Below are 16,648 nucleotides of genomic sequence, written 5' to 3' on the forward strand. Positions count from 1 at the left end.
CCCGGCGGGGGGGGGCCCCCCCCCCCCCCCCCCCCGAGTCCACAATTTTTTGTGCACCGGGCCCCTAGTAAATAATAACAATGGAACTTTCCTTAAAGCAGCAACAATGCAGATTCAGGAAGGAGGGCAGAAAGGTGAGGTTAGGAGACCCTGAAGTCCAACCCTATATGCTGGTCAGCACCTTCCCATATGACCTATTAAAGATGGCTCTAGGCTACATCAAATAATTTATCAAATTCCATGGAGCAAATTTTGAAAATCACGCAATTATGTGATCATTATGTTTCTGTAAAATTTCAAAATTATATAATTGTCAATTTCATAAATTGAACAGATTTGTCTGTTAAAGTACTGAAGTCCTGTTATCTTCCTACACAAAAAAAGAGAATAATGCACTAGGATTTCAATCTATGCTTAAAAGGATTCAAAGGTAAAAGGCCCACATTTCACACTAGAGCCACTGACTTAAGTATCCCATCATACTGCTCTATAATACCAAATAGGTCACACCTAGGAAATGAATAGATTGAAGAAACTCCAAATAACCCTTCAATGTTCAGAAAATTGCATAGTCTTTTAATTAAATTTAAATTCTTTCATCTATTTTTATACTTCACTGGGGAAATGAGAGAAATTATAAATTTAAAGGCAGAATGTGCTTAAATGATGATTTCCACTTTGATTACCAGAAAGTAAACACTTCTGAAAGCATACACATATAAAACTACTAGAGGCCCAGTGCACGACTTTTGTGTACTCGGGGCAGGGCGGGTGGTTGGGTGCCTCAGCCCGGCTTGCACCCTTTCACAGTTCGGGAGCCCTCAGGGGATGTCCGACTGATGGCTGCAGTTGGACATCCTTACCCAGACAGCCTTACCGCTGCCACGGAGGCGGGCCGCTGCGCTCGCCAGCCATCAGCCCAGCTTGTGGCTGAGTGGCGCTCCCCCTGTGGGAGTGCACTGACCACCAGGGGGCAGCTCCTGCATTGAGCGTCTGCCCCCTGGTGGTCAGTGTGTATCATAGCGACCGGTAGTGACACTGTTCGGTCTATTTGCATATTACCCTTTTATTCTATAGTATTAGACTCTTACTCACAATGTATAGCAATAAAAAATGAGGCAGAACAGAGCATATTCTACAAAATAGTTAATTGCTCGGGAGAAGAAAAGCCTGTGGGAGACTAAGTTCTTCACATGGGTCCATTTTCTTTCCCAGTTACTGACGTGGGTGATGGTTATGAGGCAGGAGTAGAGTTTTCACTGTGACTAATTTCTGATGTCCTCTACGAGCATGGGCTCTCTAACAGCCTAAAATTAAGGAAATGACTAAAAGCAAACTTTTAATAATCCCCAAAGGACCCAGAGTAAAATTGCCCCAGCAGTTACCTGATATAGATAGTATGACACAGTTCCCCTGAGTGCAGATCATTACTTTGCAAAAGTCCTGTACGGAGACCTACTTTATCACACTTCAGGGAAGTTCCTGTACTAGATCTTGAAATGTCTTTCTGGAACGTAAAGCAGCCTATAGTTTCCTTATGGTAGCACTGTTAACTCTTGTGTCATGTTTAGGTCCATGGGGCCGATGCATGGGAGACGATTGTGGTCCAGGAGGCATCCAGACCCGGGCGGTGTGGTGTGCGCATGTGGAAGGATGGACGACGTTGCATACAAACTGCAAGCAGGCCGAGAGGCCCAGCAACCAGCAGCATTGCTTCAAGGTTTGTGACTGGCACAAAGAGCTGTACGACTGGAGGCTGGGACCCTGGAATCAGTGTCAGCCTGTGATCTCCAAAAGCCTGGAGAAGGCCCCGGAGTGCGTGAAGGGGGAAGAAGGCATTCAGGTGCGAGAGGTCACGTGCATGCAGAAGGAGGAAGACACGCCCGCGGAGGATATCATCTGTGAGTACTTCGAGCCCAAGCCGCTCCTGGAGCAGGCCTGCCTCATCCCCTGCCAGCAGGACTGCATCGTGTCTGAGTTTTCCGCCTGGTCCGAGTGCTCCAAGACGTGCGGCAGCGGGCTCCAGCACCGGACCCGCCACGTGGTGGCGCCGCCCCAGTTCGGAGGCTCGGGCTGCCCGAACCTGACGGAGTTTCAGGTGTGCCAGTCCAGCCCGTGCGAGGCTGACGAGAGCCCGCACAGCCTGCACGTGGGGCCCTGGAGCACGTGCACGATGCCCCACCCCAGGCAAGCGAGGCAGGCAAGGCGGCGTGGGAAGAATAAGGAACGGGAACGGGACCGAGGAAAAGCAGTGAAGGATCCAGAGGCCCGGGAACTTATTAAGAAAAAGAGAAACAGGAACAGGCAGAATCGTCAGGAGAACAAATACTGGGACATCCAGATTGGATATCAGACCAGAGAGGTCACGTGTACGAACAAGACGGGGCAAGCTGCTGATTTGAGGTAACATTTCCTTACCATTAACTACTCCGTGGCTCTCTGTCAAGACGTTGGGCTAGAGAGGCCTTCAGACATGCTCTGCTAACTCCTGAAACCCACGTGCACACAACCCAGGGTGTAACGTTTAGCACTTTAAGCTTTGTGGGTTTCCTGGCATTATTTCTATTTTGCTCATGCTTAGCACTGTACAACTTGAGCTCATTTCAATTTTCTTGTTAAAATGAGAGATTCTCTGAGAGCTGATACTGCTTCTTTAGGTCAATAGTGCTCTTTACACCTATAATGGGAAAAAACAAATACATAAAGGCCAGAGTTTTGGGATTTTGAATTCAGATATTTATTTTACTTAGAATAAGACACACTTGTAATCTCTCCAAGTTTATAGTATTTTGATAATTACCCCATAAACAAAATCTAAACAACAACCCAGGGAGCTATAGCTAAGAATAATTCTCTTCCACATTTTATAAAATGGAATAACTTTCCCCAGAGAAGAAAAGGGGAAATCAGCAGAAATTAAGATAAGTAAATGGTATTTAATCATGAGTTTTCTAGTTTAGAAAATATGTAATTAATTGACTGCATTTTCTAGACCAGAATTATTTGTCAAATTATCTCTGAGTAAACAATGACAATATTATGAAACAACTTTCTCATGTGAGCTTTATTGTGAAAATATTCATTGAGGATCATTCGTTGAGGATGAGCTAAACTCTCAGTGTTTCTCAACCTGTGGGTCGCGACCCCTTTGGCAGTCTAACGACCCTTTCACAGGGGTCGCCTAAGACCATCCTGCATATCAGATATTTACATTATGATTCATAACATTACAGTTATGAAGTAGCAACGAAAATAATTTTATGGTTGGCTCACAACATGAGGAACTGTATTTAAAGGGCCAGAAGGTTGAGAACCACTGAGCTAAAGGACTTGATGTTTTTCGGATATTCTGAATTTTGTTTTTGGATAAGCCATACCATCTGGGAGTGGCTTAGGTGGATAATTTGCATAATTGCCTTTTCTGAAATATTTATGCAGTTATGATTTGGACTGAACTGAGAGAAATCATGGTAACGTCATTCAGAATTTTATTTCATATATATTGTAGAAATGACATTGAAATGTCACCTACTTCATCACACATCTGTTCTTTAATTAAAAGCACGTAAGAAACTTCACTGCAGTCTCAACCCAGTGCTTCTGGTGAGCAGCTGGGTTGTTTTCCTTATGGCCCCTGGAAGTCCTGTAACAGACGACATTTTTCTCTTTACCTTGGCTGTTGGGAACATAATAGGACTGTGTGACATGCATGTTGTATGCTAACATACTCCATTGGCTTCGTCTGTTTCTCACACTCATTATTTTTCTTTGCTCATTTTTGCCTAGTGTTTTATGTCTACAGCTTTTGAAAGTTGGTTTGAAGCCTTTTTCAGTGCAGGATATAGTGTAAATTAATGAACAAACAAACAATTGACTTATCTAAGACAAGAATTTTTCTCAGTATAGCATTGTTCTAGTCACTGATTTTAGGATATCTGCTACTTCCTCCCCTCTTTGGACTGACACAGTTGTGTTTTCTCTCAGCCCTACAGTAATTTGCTCTTCCTCCATTTTGGTGTCGTCAGCCCAACTCCTTTCCTGGTCTTGCTAAGGGCTGCTTGCTCTCCTGCCTTCATTGTCCAGGGTCCTTAAAACTCCTTATGTGTGTGTGTGTGTGTGTGTGTGTGTGTGTGTGTGTGTGTGTGTTCACCTCTGATTCTGTGTCAAGTGTACTTTCAAGTCAGTCCCTGTTTTTATTATTTTATGACTGTCCTTATTCTGCTGATTTCTTGAGTCTCCAAGACAACTTGAGTTGTCTCCTGATGTCACTGGGTTATCATGGTGTAGACATTTAATTTAATGTTGACTACTCAATTAAGAGTGTAATTAGGATAGTACCTCCTACTGCATAGAGCCTCACATACCCATGCAGCTGTTCGAAATAAATATATTTTAAAATCTAGGTCATTTATCAGGGACTTATATTAGAAATACCATATCTAATTATTCTAATAAAATGATAGTGCATGTATGTTGTAACTTATTAGGGCATAGGTGAAACGTTAGGTTCAACAAATTTGTTATTAACATTTTTCTTATTTAAGAATCTAATCTAATAAAAGAGAAACATGCAAATTGACTGCACTTCTGCTACGCCCTAAGCCACACCGACCAGCTTATCAGAGCGACTATATGCAAATTAACCCAACCAAGATGGCGGCCGGAAGCCATGGAGCTGGAGCAAGCAGGAGGCTTGATTACCCCGGTGATGGAGGAAGCCAAGCTTCCTGCCTGCCCTAGCCTGCTGTAGCCTCCACACAAGGCAACAAAGTTTCAATTATAGAAGATAAATAAATCCCAGATACCTGCTTCCAGCCAGCCTCCACTGGGAGCTTGGGTGGCTGGGGGCCGTGGCCAGCCTGCAAACAGCCATCAGCCCCTCACTCAGGCTGGCCAGGCACCCCAGTGGGGACCCCCACCCTGAAGGGGCTGTGGCCAGCCTGAAAACAGCCATCAGCCCCTCACCCATGCTGCCAGGCACCCCAGTGGGGACTCCTACCCTGAAGGGGCTGTTGCCAGCCTGCAAACAGCCATCAGCCCCTCACTCAGGCTGGCCAGGCACCCCAGCGGGACCCCCACCCTGATCCAGGATACCCTTCAGGGCAAACCAGCCAGCCCCCACCCATGCACCAGGCATATAATAAAAGGGTAATATGCAAATTGACCCTAACAGCAGAATGATAGGGAATGACTGGTCACTATGACACACACTGACCACCAGGGGGCAGACGCTCAATGCAGGAGCTGCCCCCTGGTGGTCAGTGTGTTCCCACAAGGGAAGCTCTGCTCAGCCACAAGCCAGGCTGATGGCTGCCAGTACAGCGGTGGTGGTGGGAGCCTCTCCTGCCTCCTCAGCAGCACTAAGGATGTCCAACTGCAGTTTAGGCCTGCTCCCCGCTGGCAAGTGGACATCCCCTGAGTGCTCCCAGGCTGCCAGAGGGATGTCTGACTGCCAGCTTATTCCTAATACCCCAGGGAGCGGGCCTAAGCCAGCAGGTGGTCATTCCCCCAGGGGTCCCAGACTGCGAGAGGGCACAGGCTGGGCTGAGGGACTCCCCCACCCCCGAGTGCATAAATTTTTGTGCACCGGGCCTCTAGTTATATATAAGAATATACATGAATAAGCATATATGATTAGGAAAGTTAAAGTGTTAGTAAAGAAGAGACAAAAACCAGGTATTTTGCCCTAAATTTTTCTCAAACATTAGAGTACAACAGTGGAGCTACTAAAATGAAAACTAAATGGATCACACCATCAAAACACAAGGCCACAGACCATGGACTCGGTGATTAAATTTAAAGTGTCTCCTCTTATATCAAATTGAGATAAAATTTTATCATGAAAGAGGATGAAAAATTAATTACTATGGCTTAAAAATCTTATTACAATAACTAAATGAATTTAGATAAATAAGCCTATGAGTATTGTTGAAATAGTTTGTAGGCAAATAAAAATAAATTTAGCAGATTTACTGCTAGAACTTCCAAGTTAAAGATGATAGATCTGCCCTGCTTCTGTTTTATAAACAGACTGAAATCAATAAGAATAAAAATGCAAACAGAAGTCCCATTCTTTTATGTTAATAAAAAATAGTCATAGTGCCAAACCACAATTGGCAGAGAAGATTTGGAGAATGTGGTAAAATTAGATGGAACTGAGGGACGAAACTTAGAGCAGCACTATGTCTTTGCAGCTTTTATGAACTCAAAATCTCTAAGTAGCTTGAACTTTCTAAGGGGCCAAGCCAATGATACCACCTTGTGCATGGCCTGGTCTGTGTTAGTGAATGGGCTGCTGAAGAGTCTCTGAGTTCTGTTTGAAAACAGAATGGCATAATAGGCAGGCCTGAACAAAGAAACTCACTGTGCCGTTACCACCAAGGAGAGGCTATCTGTTTGAGGGACTGAGGTATTAAAGTTTGATGACCAGTGGAAGAGAGTTATAATTAACTACACACACACCACCTACATAGCAGGTTTCCCTGTGAACCAGTGAGTTTCAGCCAGGCTTAAATAGAGTATTACTCCCAGATCAAGAGTTGGTGTGAAAGTATGGGCAAACAGTTCTCCAAGAAACTAAAGGTGTAAAAGATAATACTTTTTTTTTCTGAACCAAAAAGATAAAGAATTTCAATAGTCAAAGAAGAGTTAAGAAAACTGAATGAGCTTAAAAGTGATTTGGCAGAGAGCGTAAAAGAAATGGAGAATTCTAAACCAAGAAAAGATGAAATTCACATTAGAAGAAACAAAATGTGAGAAAATATTCTGTGGTGAGAAGAGTCAGTGATATAGTGAACAGTTGCAGAACATCAAGTAACTGTAATTTTTTTAAAAAAAGATGATGGATATGAAACAAAATATCACTATATGAAATTCTGGTGTTACTTGAGATAGGACCAGAAAAATCAGAACAGACAAAACAAAAACATAACAACATAATAGAAAAATGTACTGAAATTAAGGAAGACTTTAATCCATAGATTGAAATAGCACAGGGCCAATATTCTTCTGGAAGAGACTGAAATAATATCTTCATGGAAGAAGTGATATAGAGCAATTGTTATAGAGAGAGATAGACAGAGATATCAAACTGAAAGCCAGAACGATACTCAGTTCTGAAACACAAGATGCATTCTCTTTAAAGCAAAAAATAAGATAGGCTATCACATTATTTCCACTGATAGTTAACATTCATGTAAGTATTAGTCAGTATAGTTGAAAGGAGAAAGAAATGAAAATTGAAAAGCATATTGCAAAATTAAGATCCCCCCCCAAATTTTATAAAACTAAAGATAATTAATTGAAAGTATCTTATAAGCAACAGAATAGCTCAATGGGATAGATGGACAGAAAGGTAATATCCCAAGACCAATATATTCCCTAGATGCAAATAGCAATTAGTTCAACATTGATGGAAACAAAGAATTATAATATCCCATTTAAAATAGTAAAAAAAAAATCTGAAATAAACTTAACTATGAAAGTTCTGCACATAACACCAGACTTTGAAAAGTAAAACAGTAAATGCATGCTTCTTTAGAACATGTAGTAAATACACCAATTGTTCCCACGTGTTCTTGACAATTACCAAGGGAAAAATAAGTCTATAATAAAAGCCAGGAAGATTCTGAAAAGTAAAGAGAAAACAAACCAACGTCAACAGTAAATTAAATGCATTTTATTCCATGAATAATAATAACAACTGTATGTTAGTATATGAATAATCAGATCAAACAGAATCGAGTCTAGAAAAAAGATCCCCCAAACCTTAAGCTATGTTTCCAGTGGTAGAAGGAGCATTTCCAATTTCCAATTTGGGTGAAAATAAACATGTTTTGTTTGAGGGGCAATTGCTTTGCCATTTAAGGAAATAATAAGAAAAAAACAAAAACACCCATCCCTTTGTCAGCTGTTATACCAAAACAAGTCCTGGTGTCATTCAATACTTTTAAATGTTTCTTTCCAATACTAGAAAAAAGATAGAATGTTTTTAAAGTCTTAAAATAAGGAAGGACAAATTAGGCCACAGATTGAAGGATCATATACAAAAAGATTGATATTTGCTCAGGAAAAATATTAACTAAGTTAAACCCAAATACCAAAATTATTTGAAAAAATAAGTTTGAAAAAATATTTGCATTACATATAATTGACAAAGAGCTGATTTTCTTAATACATAGAGAATGCTCACAAATCATTAAGAAAAAGGTCCAAAATCTAATATAAAAATCAGCAAAAGTTCAAAAGAATTAAAAGAAAAGCTACACTGGAAAAAATATTTGCAAAACACACATCTAATAAAAGGCTGTAACCCCAAATATATGAAGCACTCTTAAAACTTATCAAAAGAAAACAACAATACAATTAAAAAATGAATCAATGACCTTGCTGCCTCAATGAAGAAGATACACAGGTTGCAGATAAGCATATGAAAAGATGCTCCCCATTATATGTCATCGGGGAAATGGAAATGAAAACAACAATAAGATACCATCACATACCTATTAGAATAGCCAAAATCCTTAAACCACAACACCAAATGTTGGTGAGGATGTGGAACAACAAAAACTCTCTTACATTACTGGTGGCAATTGCTGGCTGGAAGACAGTTTGGCAGTTTCTTACAAAACTAAACATACTTTTACTATATGATCAAGCAAATACATTTTTTGATCTTTACCCAAAGGAGCTGAAAACTTATGTCTACACAAAAAAACTACACATGGGTGTTTATAACAGTTTTACCCATAAATTGCCAAAATGTGGAAGCAATTGTATCAATAGGTGAATGGATAAACAAAGTGTATTACATTCCGATAATGGGATATTGTTCAGTGCTAAGAAGAAATAAGCTATCAAGCCATGAAAAGAGTGGGGGAAATGTAAATGCATATTCCTAAGTGACAGCACCGATCTGAAAAGGCTTCAGACTGTATGATTTCAACTATTTGACTTCCGGAAAAGGTAAACTTTGGAGACCATTAAAAAAAAATCAGTGTTGCCAATGTTTAAGAGGGAGAGATGAATAGGGGGAATGCAGAATATTTTTAGGGCAGTAAATATACTCTATGTGATATTATAATGGTAGATATATGGCATTATACTTTTGTCCTAACCCATAAAATACACAACACCAAGAGTGAACTGTGATGTAAACTATAGACTTTGATTATGATGTGTCTAGGTAGGTTCATCCTTAGTAAAAAATAAAAAAGTATCATTCTCTCCCAGCCGGCTTGGCTCAGTGGTTGAGCATCGATCTATGAACGAGGATATCATGGTTCGATTCCCGGTCAGGGCATATGCCCGTATTGAGGACTTGGTCCCCAGTGTGGGCATGCAGGAGGCAGCCAATCAATGATTCTTTCTCATCAATGATGTTTCTATCTCTCCCTCTCCCTTCCTTTCTAAAATTATATATTTAATAATTTAAAAAATATCATTCGAATGGGTGATGTTGATAATAAGGAAGCTATGCATGTGTGGGAGCAGCAGGTGTATGGGAAATCTATCTTCCTTGCAGTTTTGTTGGAAACCTAAAACTTCTCTAAAATAAAAAAAAAGTATTAAAAAAAAACTGGGTAAAACATGAAGAGGAGAATGGTTTTGTAACCCCTAAAATACTGACACTTTGGAGTATTTTTCTATCATTTTGTTATCAATTTTATTTTCTTACATCTTTATTTAAATTCAGCCTTACCATTTCAAATAGTAATGAATAATATGCAAGTCGTTTTCTATTTTTTTTAAACATGATTTTCTGACATACTCTTTCAACTTCAAGATTAAATCTGTTAAGCAGTAAATTGTCTTTCTTCTCAACACAATCAGTCTCTTCATTTCTGATTCCTATTTTACCTTAGAATATTAGTTGTTGGCCCTGGCTGAGGAGTTTAGTTTGTTAGAGCATCATCATGCTACACCACGATTTCAGATTCAATCCCTGGTCAGTGCACATACAAGAATCAACCAATGAATGCATGAACAGGTGGAACAACAAATGGGCCTTTCTCTTTCTCTCAAATAAATTTTTAAAAAAAGGAAAAGTAGTTGTTAACTACTCCATTCTTTTCTTTAAGGATTGCTCTCCAGAACAGAGATATAAAAGTTGAATATAAAACCACTAGCTTTACAAAGGCCTGAAAATTCATTGAATCAATAAGAGAGGATTTTAAGTAATGGATAAGTAGGGGAAATAAGTACTAAATAAGAATAGGGAAACCTATGTACTCATGGCTACACAATGTTGAATAAGTCATTTAAACTTTCTGGGATTCAATTTTCTCATCCATAAACCATATGTGTATGTGTGTGGGGAGGGTGGGCAGGGAATGAATAGTGATGTTCAAGAGAAGGATGGAGTTGAAAAATCTCTAAAAGCTTCCAATTTTTGTGATTCTAATGAACCCTGAACAAAAACCATAGTTAAAGTTGTGGATATAAAATCCTATATATCTTTCATGGTAGAAAGTTAGTTAATTTTTCACATCTTCCACAAACCAGTTCAGAGTAGAACATGGAGACAAATTTATACATATGTAGTAAATATGGAAGAAGACAGCTCTCAGTAGTCTTGAAAGTAACTGCATGGTTTTACTCACCGGATGTGCCATGCGATCCTGAGGGCTCATTCCCACATCATGACTTTCGTGAATAGTAATACTGCAAAAAGAAGGGAGTAAATTGCCCACTATTTAAAGTAATGCTGACTACTTTTAGGTTATTCAGAATCCATTTAGGACATTACTACTTCTCATGCATAAATAGCAGGCTTTTAGGTTAAAGAACTTTCTGTGCTACCCAGAGTGTCGATTTGCCTGCCAAGGTGCCCATCATCATTTCTCAGAAGCCTGCCTCAGCTGCTTGCTGGCCACGTTTGATTAAAGAAATGGAGTCAAGAGGCCCACGGTCCTTTTTAGATAGTATATGGCTAACAAGAGAACCTTAACTTCTCTCGAAATGTAGAGCTGACGGGGCACTTTGCCCTTGAGAGCCAATCCGAACCCCTTCCTGATTCTGTGTATGTGCCCAGAGGCTGATCGTTGAGCATTACTAATCAATAACAATAAGAATAACATTAATAAGGCTTCCTAGTTCTCTTCTGGTTGGATTCCACCCATGGGAGGCAGCAGCCATGTATGTGAAGGTGGGAGGAAACGGAAGTTGGAGTATTTAGTCCCATCTTCTTGAATCAATGGCTACTTTCCTGCGGTTTTGTCCTGCAGCTCTGTCCACTAGCAGGTCCCTCTCAGGTTCTGGTGAATCCTTTCCCTCGGCTCTTTTATTACCTTGGGATGATCATCTTCCCAGAGTTGCTAGTCCCTGGGTGCTTCACTGTCTCTTGACGATTTTTCTTAACACTGGGACACTTTTAATAATCCTTTCATTAAACTCTTCTGATTTAGCCCATAAGAGTTTACAATTTGTATTCTGCTAACCCTGCCGGATATAACTGATATATAGTACAATACAGTGTTAGAGCAAGAGAACTACTTCTTTGTTGTTGCTGGTTTACTTATTAGTTAATTAATTAACTTAGTGTTTATCAATTCAGACATAGAGACATTCTGGGTGCTAGAATCAATAGGCAAAAAAGAAAAACAAAGTGGAACTATCCTTTGCTATGGAAAGAATGACACAAAAAGCAATATAAAATCAGAAGTCCTATCTTACGTCTGTATATATAGGCAGAGTGCGTGCAAGTGGTAGCTGAGTTAGTGAGTTCTTCCTAAACAGAAGTTGACAGGATAAGGATTAGCTTTATACAGGAACTGCTGGTAAAATTAAGGACTGGTAGGTATGCAAAAGATAGAGGAGGGTGATGAAGGAAAAATATGAGAACAATAAGTGCAATGGTACCAAGATATGCGTCAGTAATGGTTCACTGTGCAAGGATATGATGTATGTGGATTATTCATATGATATAAGATTAGAGGGGGAAAAAGTGTGAGTAGAGGCCTAAAAGAATGGCCCCTTCTCATCCCTTTTTAATATAATATAAATATTATGTTATAAAGGGATGAGAAACTAGACAAGAGAAGCCAGGGAAATCTTAGAGGTCAAGCTTAAATTTTTGGACTTTATACCTTGTGGGTCAGTCATCTCCACATTTATTAGAAACAGTGTTTTGAACACATCCCCATATATATATTTATTTATTTAAAAATTAAATCCACACACTATTATAAAAGTACGCTATATACATTACTAAAATCATAGTAATTAAAACTAAGTATAAAATAAAAAAGGAAATAATATTTTGCTGATCACATGGGTTCATGTTATCATTAGCTAAAATCTTAAACTATCCATGAAAAAGTATATTATTGATGGTAGTGATTTTTAGTCCATTCAACTAAGAGAATGTAGAATATATAGAATGTAGAATATAGATACTGGTGCCTTTCAGGAGACAGCACTTAGAAGATATTTCAATATTATTGTGCCTTGTTAATACTAAACAATTTCTGTTTCATAGTTTAATAAAATATATTCCTTATAGAAATGAGAAAATGTATCATCCTTAATATTATAAATGTACTCCAATAGTTTCTGAACATTATTTTAATTACAAACATCATTATTTTGTCTATTCCTCCTGTTTTTAGATATTGAAACCACTAAGCTATTTTATAATTACTCCTAGAGGCCCGGTGCACGAAATTCATGTATTGGGGGGGTGGTCCCTCAGCTCGACCAACCTGCGCCCTCTCACAGTCCAGGACCCCTCGCTCCTTCCTGCCCATCTGCTCACTGCCCCTTACCACTCAGGTCGCTGCTCCTTAGCACTGAGGCAGAGGCGGGAGAGGCTCCTGCCACTGCCGCTGCACTTGCCGGCCGTGAGCCCATCTTCTGGCTGAGCAGCGCTCCCCCTGGGGGAGCTCACTGACCACTAGGGGGCAGCTCCTGTGTTGACCATCTGCCCCCTGGTGGTCAGTGTGTGTCATAGCGACCGGTCATTCCACTGTTTGGTCTTTTGCATATTAACCTTTTATTATATAGGTGGATTACTTAATTGGCATTGATGATGGTGGACTAAAAGCTAACATTGTTGATATATACCTATAAACATAACAAATTCAGAAGTGTCAGTGTGACACCAGGGTCACTTCCTACATCCTAATGGTGTGACTGTCTCATCATGCCTACGATATCTTCTTTCCTACACTTTTCTCTCTATCACCTCTCAGGAGTTTTTTGGTCTAAATGATGATCCTATCATGGGACAGTTGAACAAAAGAGAGCTCTTAGGTAGCATTTAAAACATGTCTAAGTGAAAGGAAAGGATTTAAGGCAGGGAATTAACCTTAAGCCCCATTGTAGATATCACTGCCTAATCTTCCCTCACATGAACTTTAAAGTCCATTCAAATTCCCTTGCTTTTATTCAGAGCTTTATTAGAATCTCCCATTTGATTGTTCTAAGTTTAGCTTTCTTCCTTGAACTGGTGTGAGAACAAGATTCCTTGAGAAACTTTCTTGAGCTGGCACTTCCTGGAACAGCCTGGCCAGGGATTGGGGCAGTGACCTTGCATCTCTGTCAGGAACAGTGATCTCATCCATTGTTTCCATTTATTTGCTGGAATTGTGTTAGCTTTAGGTGGGTGGTACTGAGTCTCCCTCTGACTGGAATATAACAAGAAAGGTTTAAATGGGAGGAAGTAATGTTAAAAGGAAAAAAATCCACATAGGATAGGACTTTAATAAATCATTCATGCACTATTTGTGTAACATAATCAAGAATATGTCCACTCTTTTAGAGTCTGTATTTCAGTCATGTATTTTATCTTATTTCCTTCTTAAAATTGTTGTGCATTATTGAGCATTATTTTAGGCCTCTACTCACACTTCCACCTTTTTTCCCCTCGAATCTTGTATCATTTTTTCTCTAATCGTATATCATTTTTTTCTAATCTTGTATCATTTTATTATAGAGCAATTACTTAGCTTTTCCCCAAAAGTTTCTTTGACAGATAGTTTATTCTCTATTTAGTACAAATATGTGGTCATCGATACTAGATTTTAAAAGGATGTGATCATGGAAAATTTTTTTAGCTAGCATTTACCAGCAGCTGAATTATAAATGAACAAAATAACTGGGCCGTGCTTAATACAAGAAGCCATTGTATTGAAAAGATCTTGGAATGTTGGCATAGTCATGCACAGTATAAAGTGCTGGAACAAACAAAGCAGGTTTTTTATAAAGAAAAATCAATTATGACCACTGATAATTCTTCTCTATGGTTTTAAAAAAAGTTTTCAAAAGACTACTAATAGCTATAAGCCAGACAACTATTTCTATAAATAGATGGATGAGAATAAACATAGTAAAAGGTATACACACACACATATATATCCTAACTTGAGATTAATAATTATAAATTTGTCATAAATTATTTTCAATAGTTTGAAATTTGCACACTTTTGAATTTCATATGAGATTTGGTATACTGACACATTTCAGTTTTCATGCCAGTTTTCAAAGAGTTTTTATAAAAAATATAATTCTCTGGCAGGTTCTACTGTACCAAGGATCCCATATAGTGAAAAAAAAAAAAAAGAGAGAAAGAAATAGGTAAACAAAAATATAAAGATTCCATATAGTTACAGCTATGTGTAAACCATTGTTTCTTCACTTGATATCTTTAATTTTATGCATGAGAGACAAGGAGAGAAAAATAAAAAGCGAAAAAATAAGTAAAATTACTTTAAATTACTATAATTTTATACAGACCCAGATATTTTGTGTTTTTAATGGGTTGTATATGATATAATTCATGGTTGGTAAAAAAAAAATGCTTAATGAACAGATAAATCTAAGATTAAATGACTAAAGTTTTCAAGAGAAAGCTGCATCTATATTGACTAGAGAAATTTGCTAAGGTCATAGAATTTTACCAAGTTCCCCAAAATGGCTTGTATTTACCTAAGTGATCTGATGGGAGAAGTTTGCATTCCAAGTCAATCATGATTTTTGAAAACTCTGAGAAGTAGGAATGGGCAGGTTATGTATAGTGAAGAACTTGTAGGACTCTAATTAAGGGAGCATGTAAATAGTGGTAAATAACTGTAGCATGGACGCCTGCTGACTTGAATAGTACGGCAGAGAAATGTGGGGGGTTTCCCAATAAGCAGAGACAGAACTATATGTTCATACACAGGAATGGGTCAGAATGGATAGGAGGCCCCAAATCTTAAGAGTTTGGGCAGCCAGGGCTTAGATCATCTTTATAATCCAAGAAAAGGATGAGGAACGCCTGGATCCTAAAATCTCAGCCCTGGGAATTATGAGGTCCAACGCACAATACAGGATAAATTTAAGAGCAAATTCAATCTTGGCAGTTTCTATTCAATAGTTTGTGTCTTCTGTTGCCTGCCTGGTATTAGCCTCCAATTTCTAGAACTCTGATAAATAAGGGACAAAATGCTAGGATGGCTGGGTTTGCTAAAATGGAACACTGACAAGTAGTAGAAAGAGGGCAAGACATTGCCTTTTTTTATTTTGGTGGTCAATTATTTCATGTTCCTCAAACAATATATAGACTTTAAACCTGCCATTTTATTTGGGGTCACAGTTCGTCAATAGACCAGAGCCAAGGACACTCTGGGATCACACCAGACCACTGCAGTGGAACCCTGGCTGTGCCTGTTGATACCTTCTAGGATGATTGACAGCTAAGGTTTTCTACTTTTTGCTAAGCATCTCCACGTATATCACTTTGATCCTTATAATTAGGAATGCTCCCCAGACTCTGCACTTCCCAGGTTTTATTTACCCTTCCAAAAAGAAGGAAGAGAATGGAATGTGAAAGAGATCCTCTAAAAAAAAATAAAATAAAAAGTATATAAAAAAATCAATAGAAAAAAATATCCTCGGGTGAGGATTAACAAAAAAATAAACAAAAATAAACTCCTCCTGCATGCCCCCTATTGGGGATTGAGCCTGCAACCCAGGCATGTGCCCTGACCGGGAATCAAACCATGACCTCCTGGTTCATAGGTAGATGCTCAACCACTGAGTCACGCTGGCTGGGCGACTCAGTATTTCTTAATTATCTCATCCTTAATTGTTTCCTGATTTGTAAGACACTGCATTCAGAATAAAGCTGTATAAAAAAAAGACTTTGGTTGTACATTTGTATCTTTAAGGGCCAAAGGTTTATGTCTATAGCCACCCCTCCATGAAGACAGAATTCTCTGACTTAGTTCAGAACTATGTGGAGTATTTTTATGTAATAAAGAGGATAAATTAAATAAAGGAAAATAAGGTAAACCAAATTTGTAATTAAAAATAAAAATATAAAAGTAAGGATTGTGTTAGAAGTTATGAAGAAATTGTTATTAAGGGGCTGTCATATATAGAAACATGAAGTTTATAAGATACTTTGACAGAAAGAAAGAAAAGTGTGAAAGGAGCTAAAAGAAATAAATGCAAGGGTTGAAATGGATGAAAACTATTTTTAATTGAATTTTTCATATTTGGATAATGCAGTGTTGAGAGAAACATAATGGATCATGTCATGTAACGTTAATTTTGACAACTGTCAAAGACTAGGAAACGCTGTGAAATCATCATGAGCGATGTATGTGCTCTGCCGTTCCATCTTAATTTTAGACTTGCAAATTGGATTTTTGAAACTGTTTACATT

At 38.7% G+C, this 16,648-nt stretch overlaps 1 protein-coding gene across 1 annotated transcript in view; it reads left to right on the top strand.

Annotated features, from left to right (window-relative positions):
• The first annotated feature begins 1,576 nt into the window (after positions 1-1,576).
• THSD7A (thrombospondin, type I, domain containing 7A) overlaps positions 1,577-16,648 on the top strand; it is a 209,454-nt gene continuing 194,382 nt past the window's right edge. The window contains exon 1 of the mRNA XM_014547652.1: positions 1,577-2,403. Coding sequence (XP_014403138.1) covers positions 1,589-2,403 — 815 coding nt within the window. The 5' untranslated portion in view covers positions 1,577-1,588. The remainder of the gene's footprint in view (positions 2,404-16,648) is intronic.

This window comes from Myotis brandtii, unplaced genomic scaffold, assembly GCF_000412655.1.
Source record: "Myotis brandtii unplaced genomic scaffold, ASM41265v1 scaffold48, whole genome shotgun sequence".
Classification (NCBI taxonomy): Eukaryota; Metazoa; Chordata; class Mammalia; order Chiroptera; family Vespertilionidae; genus Myotis; species Myotis brandtii.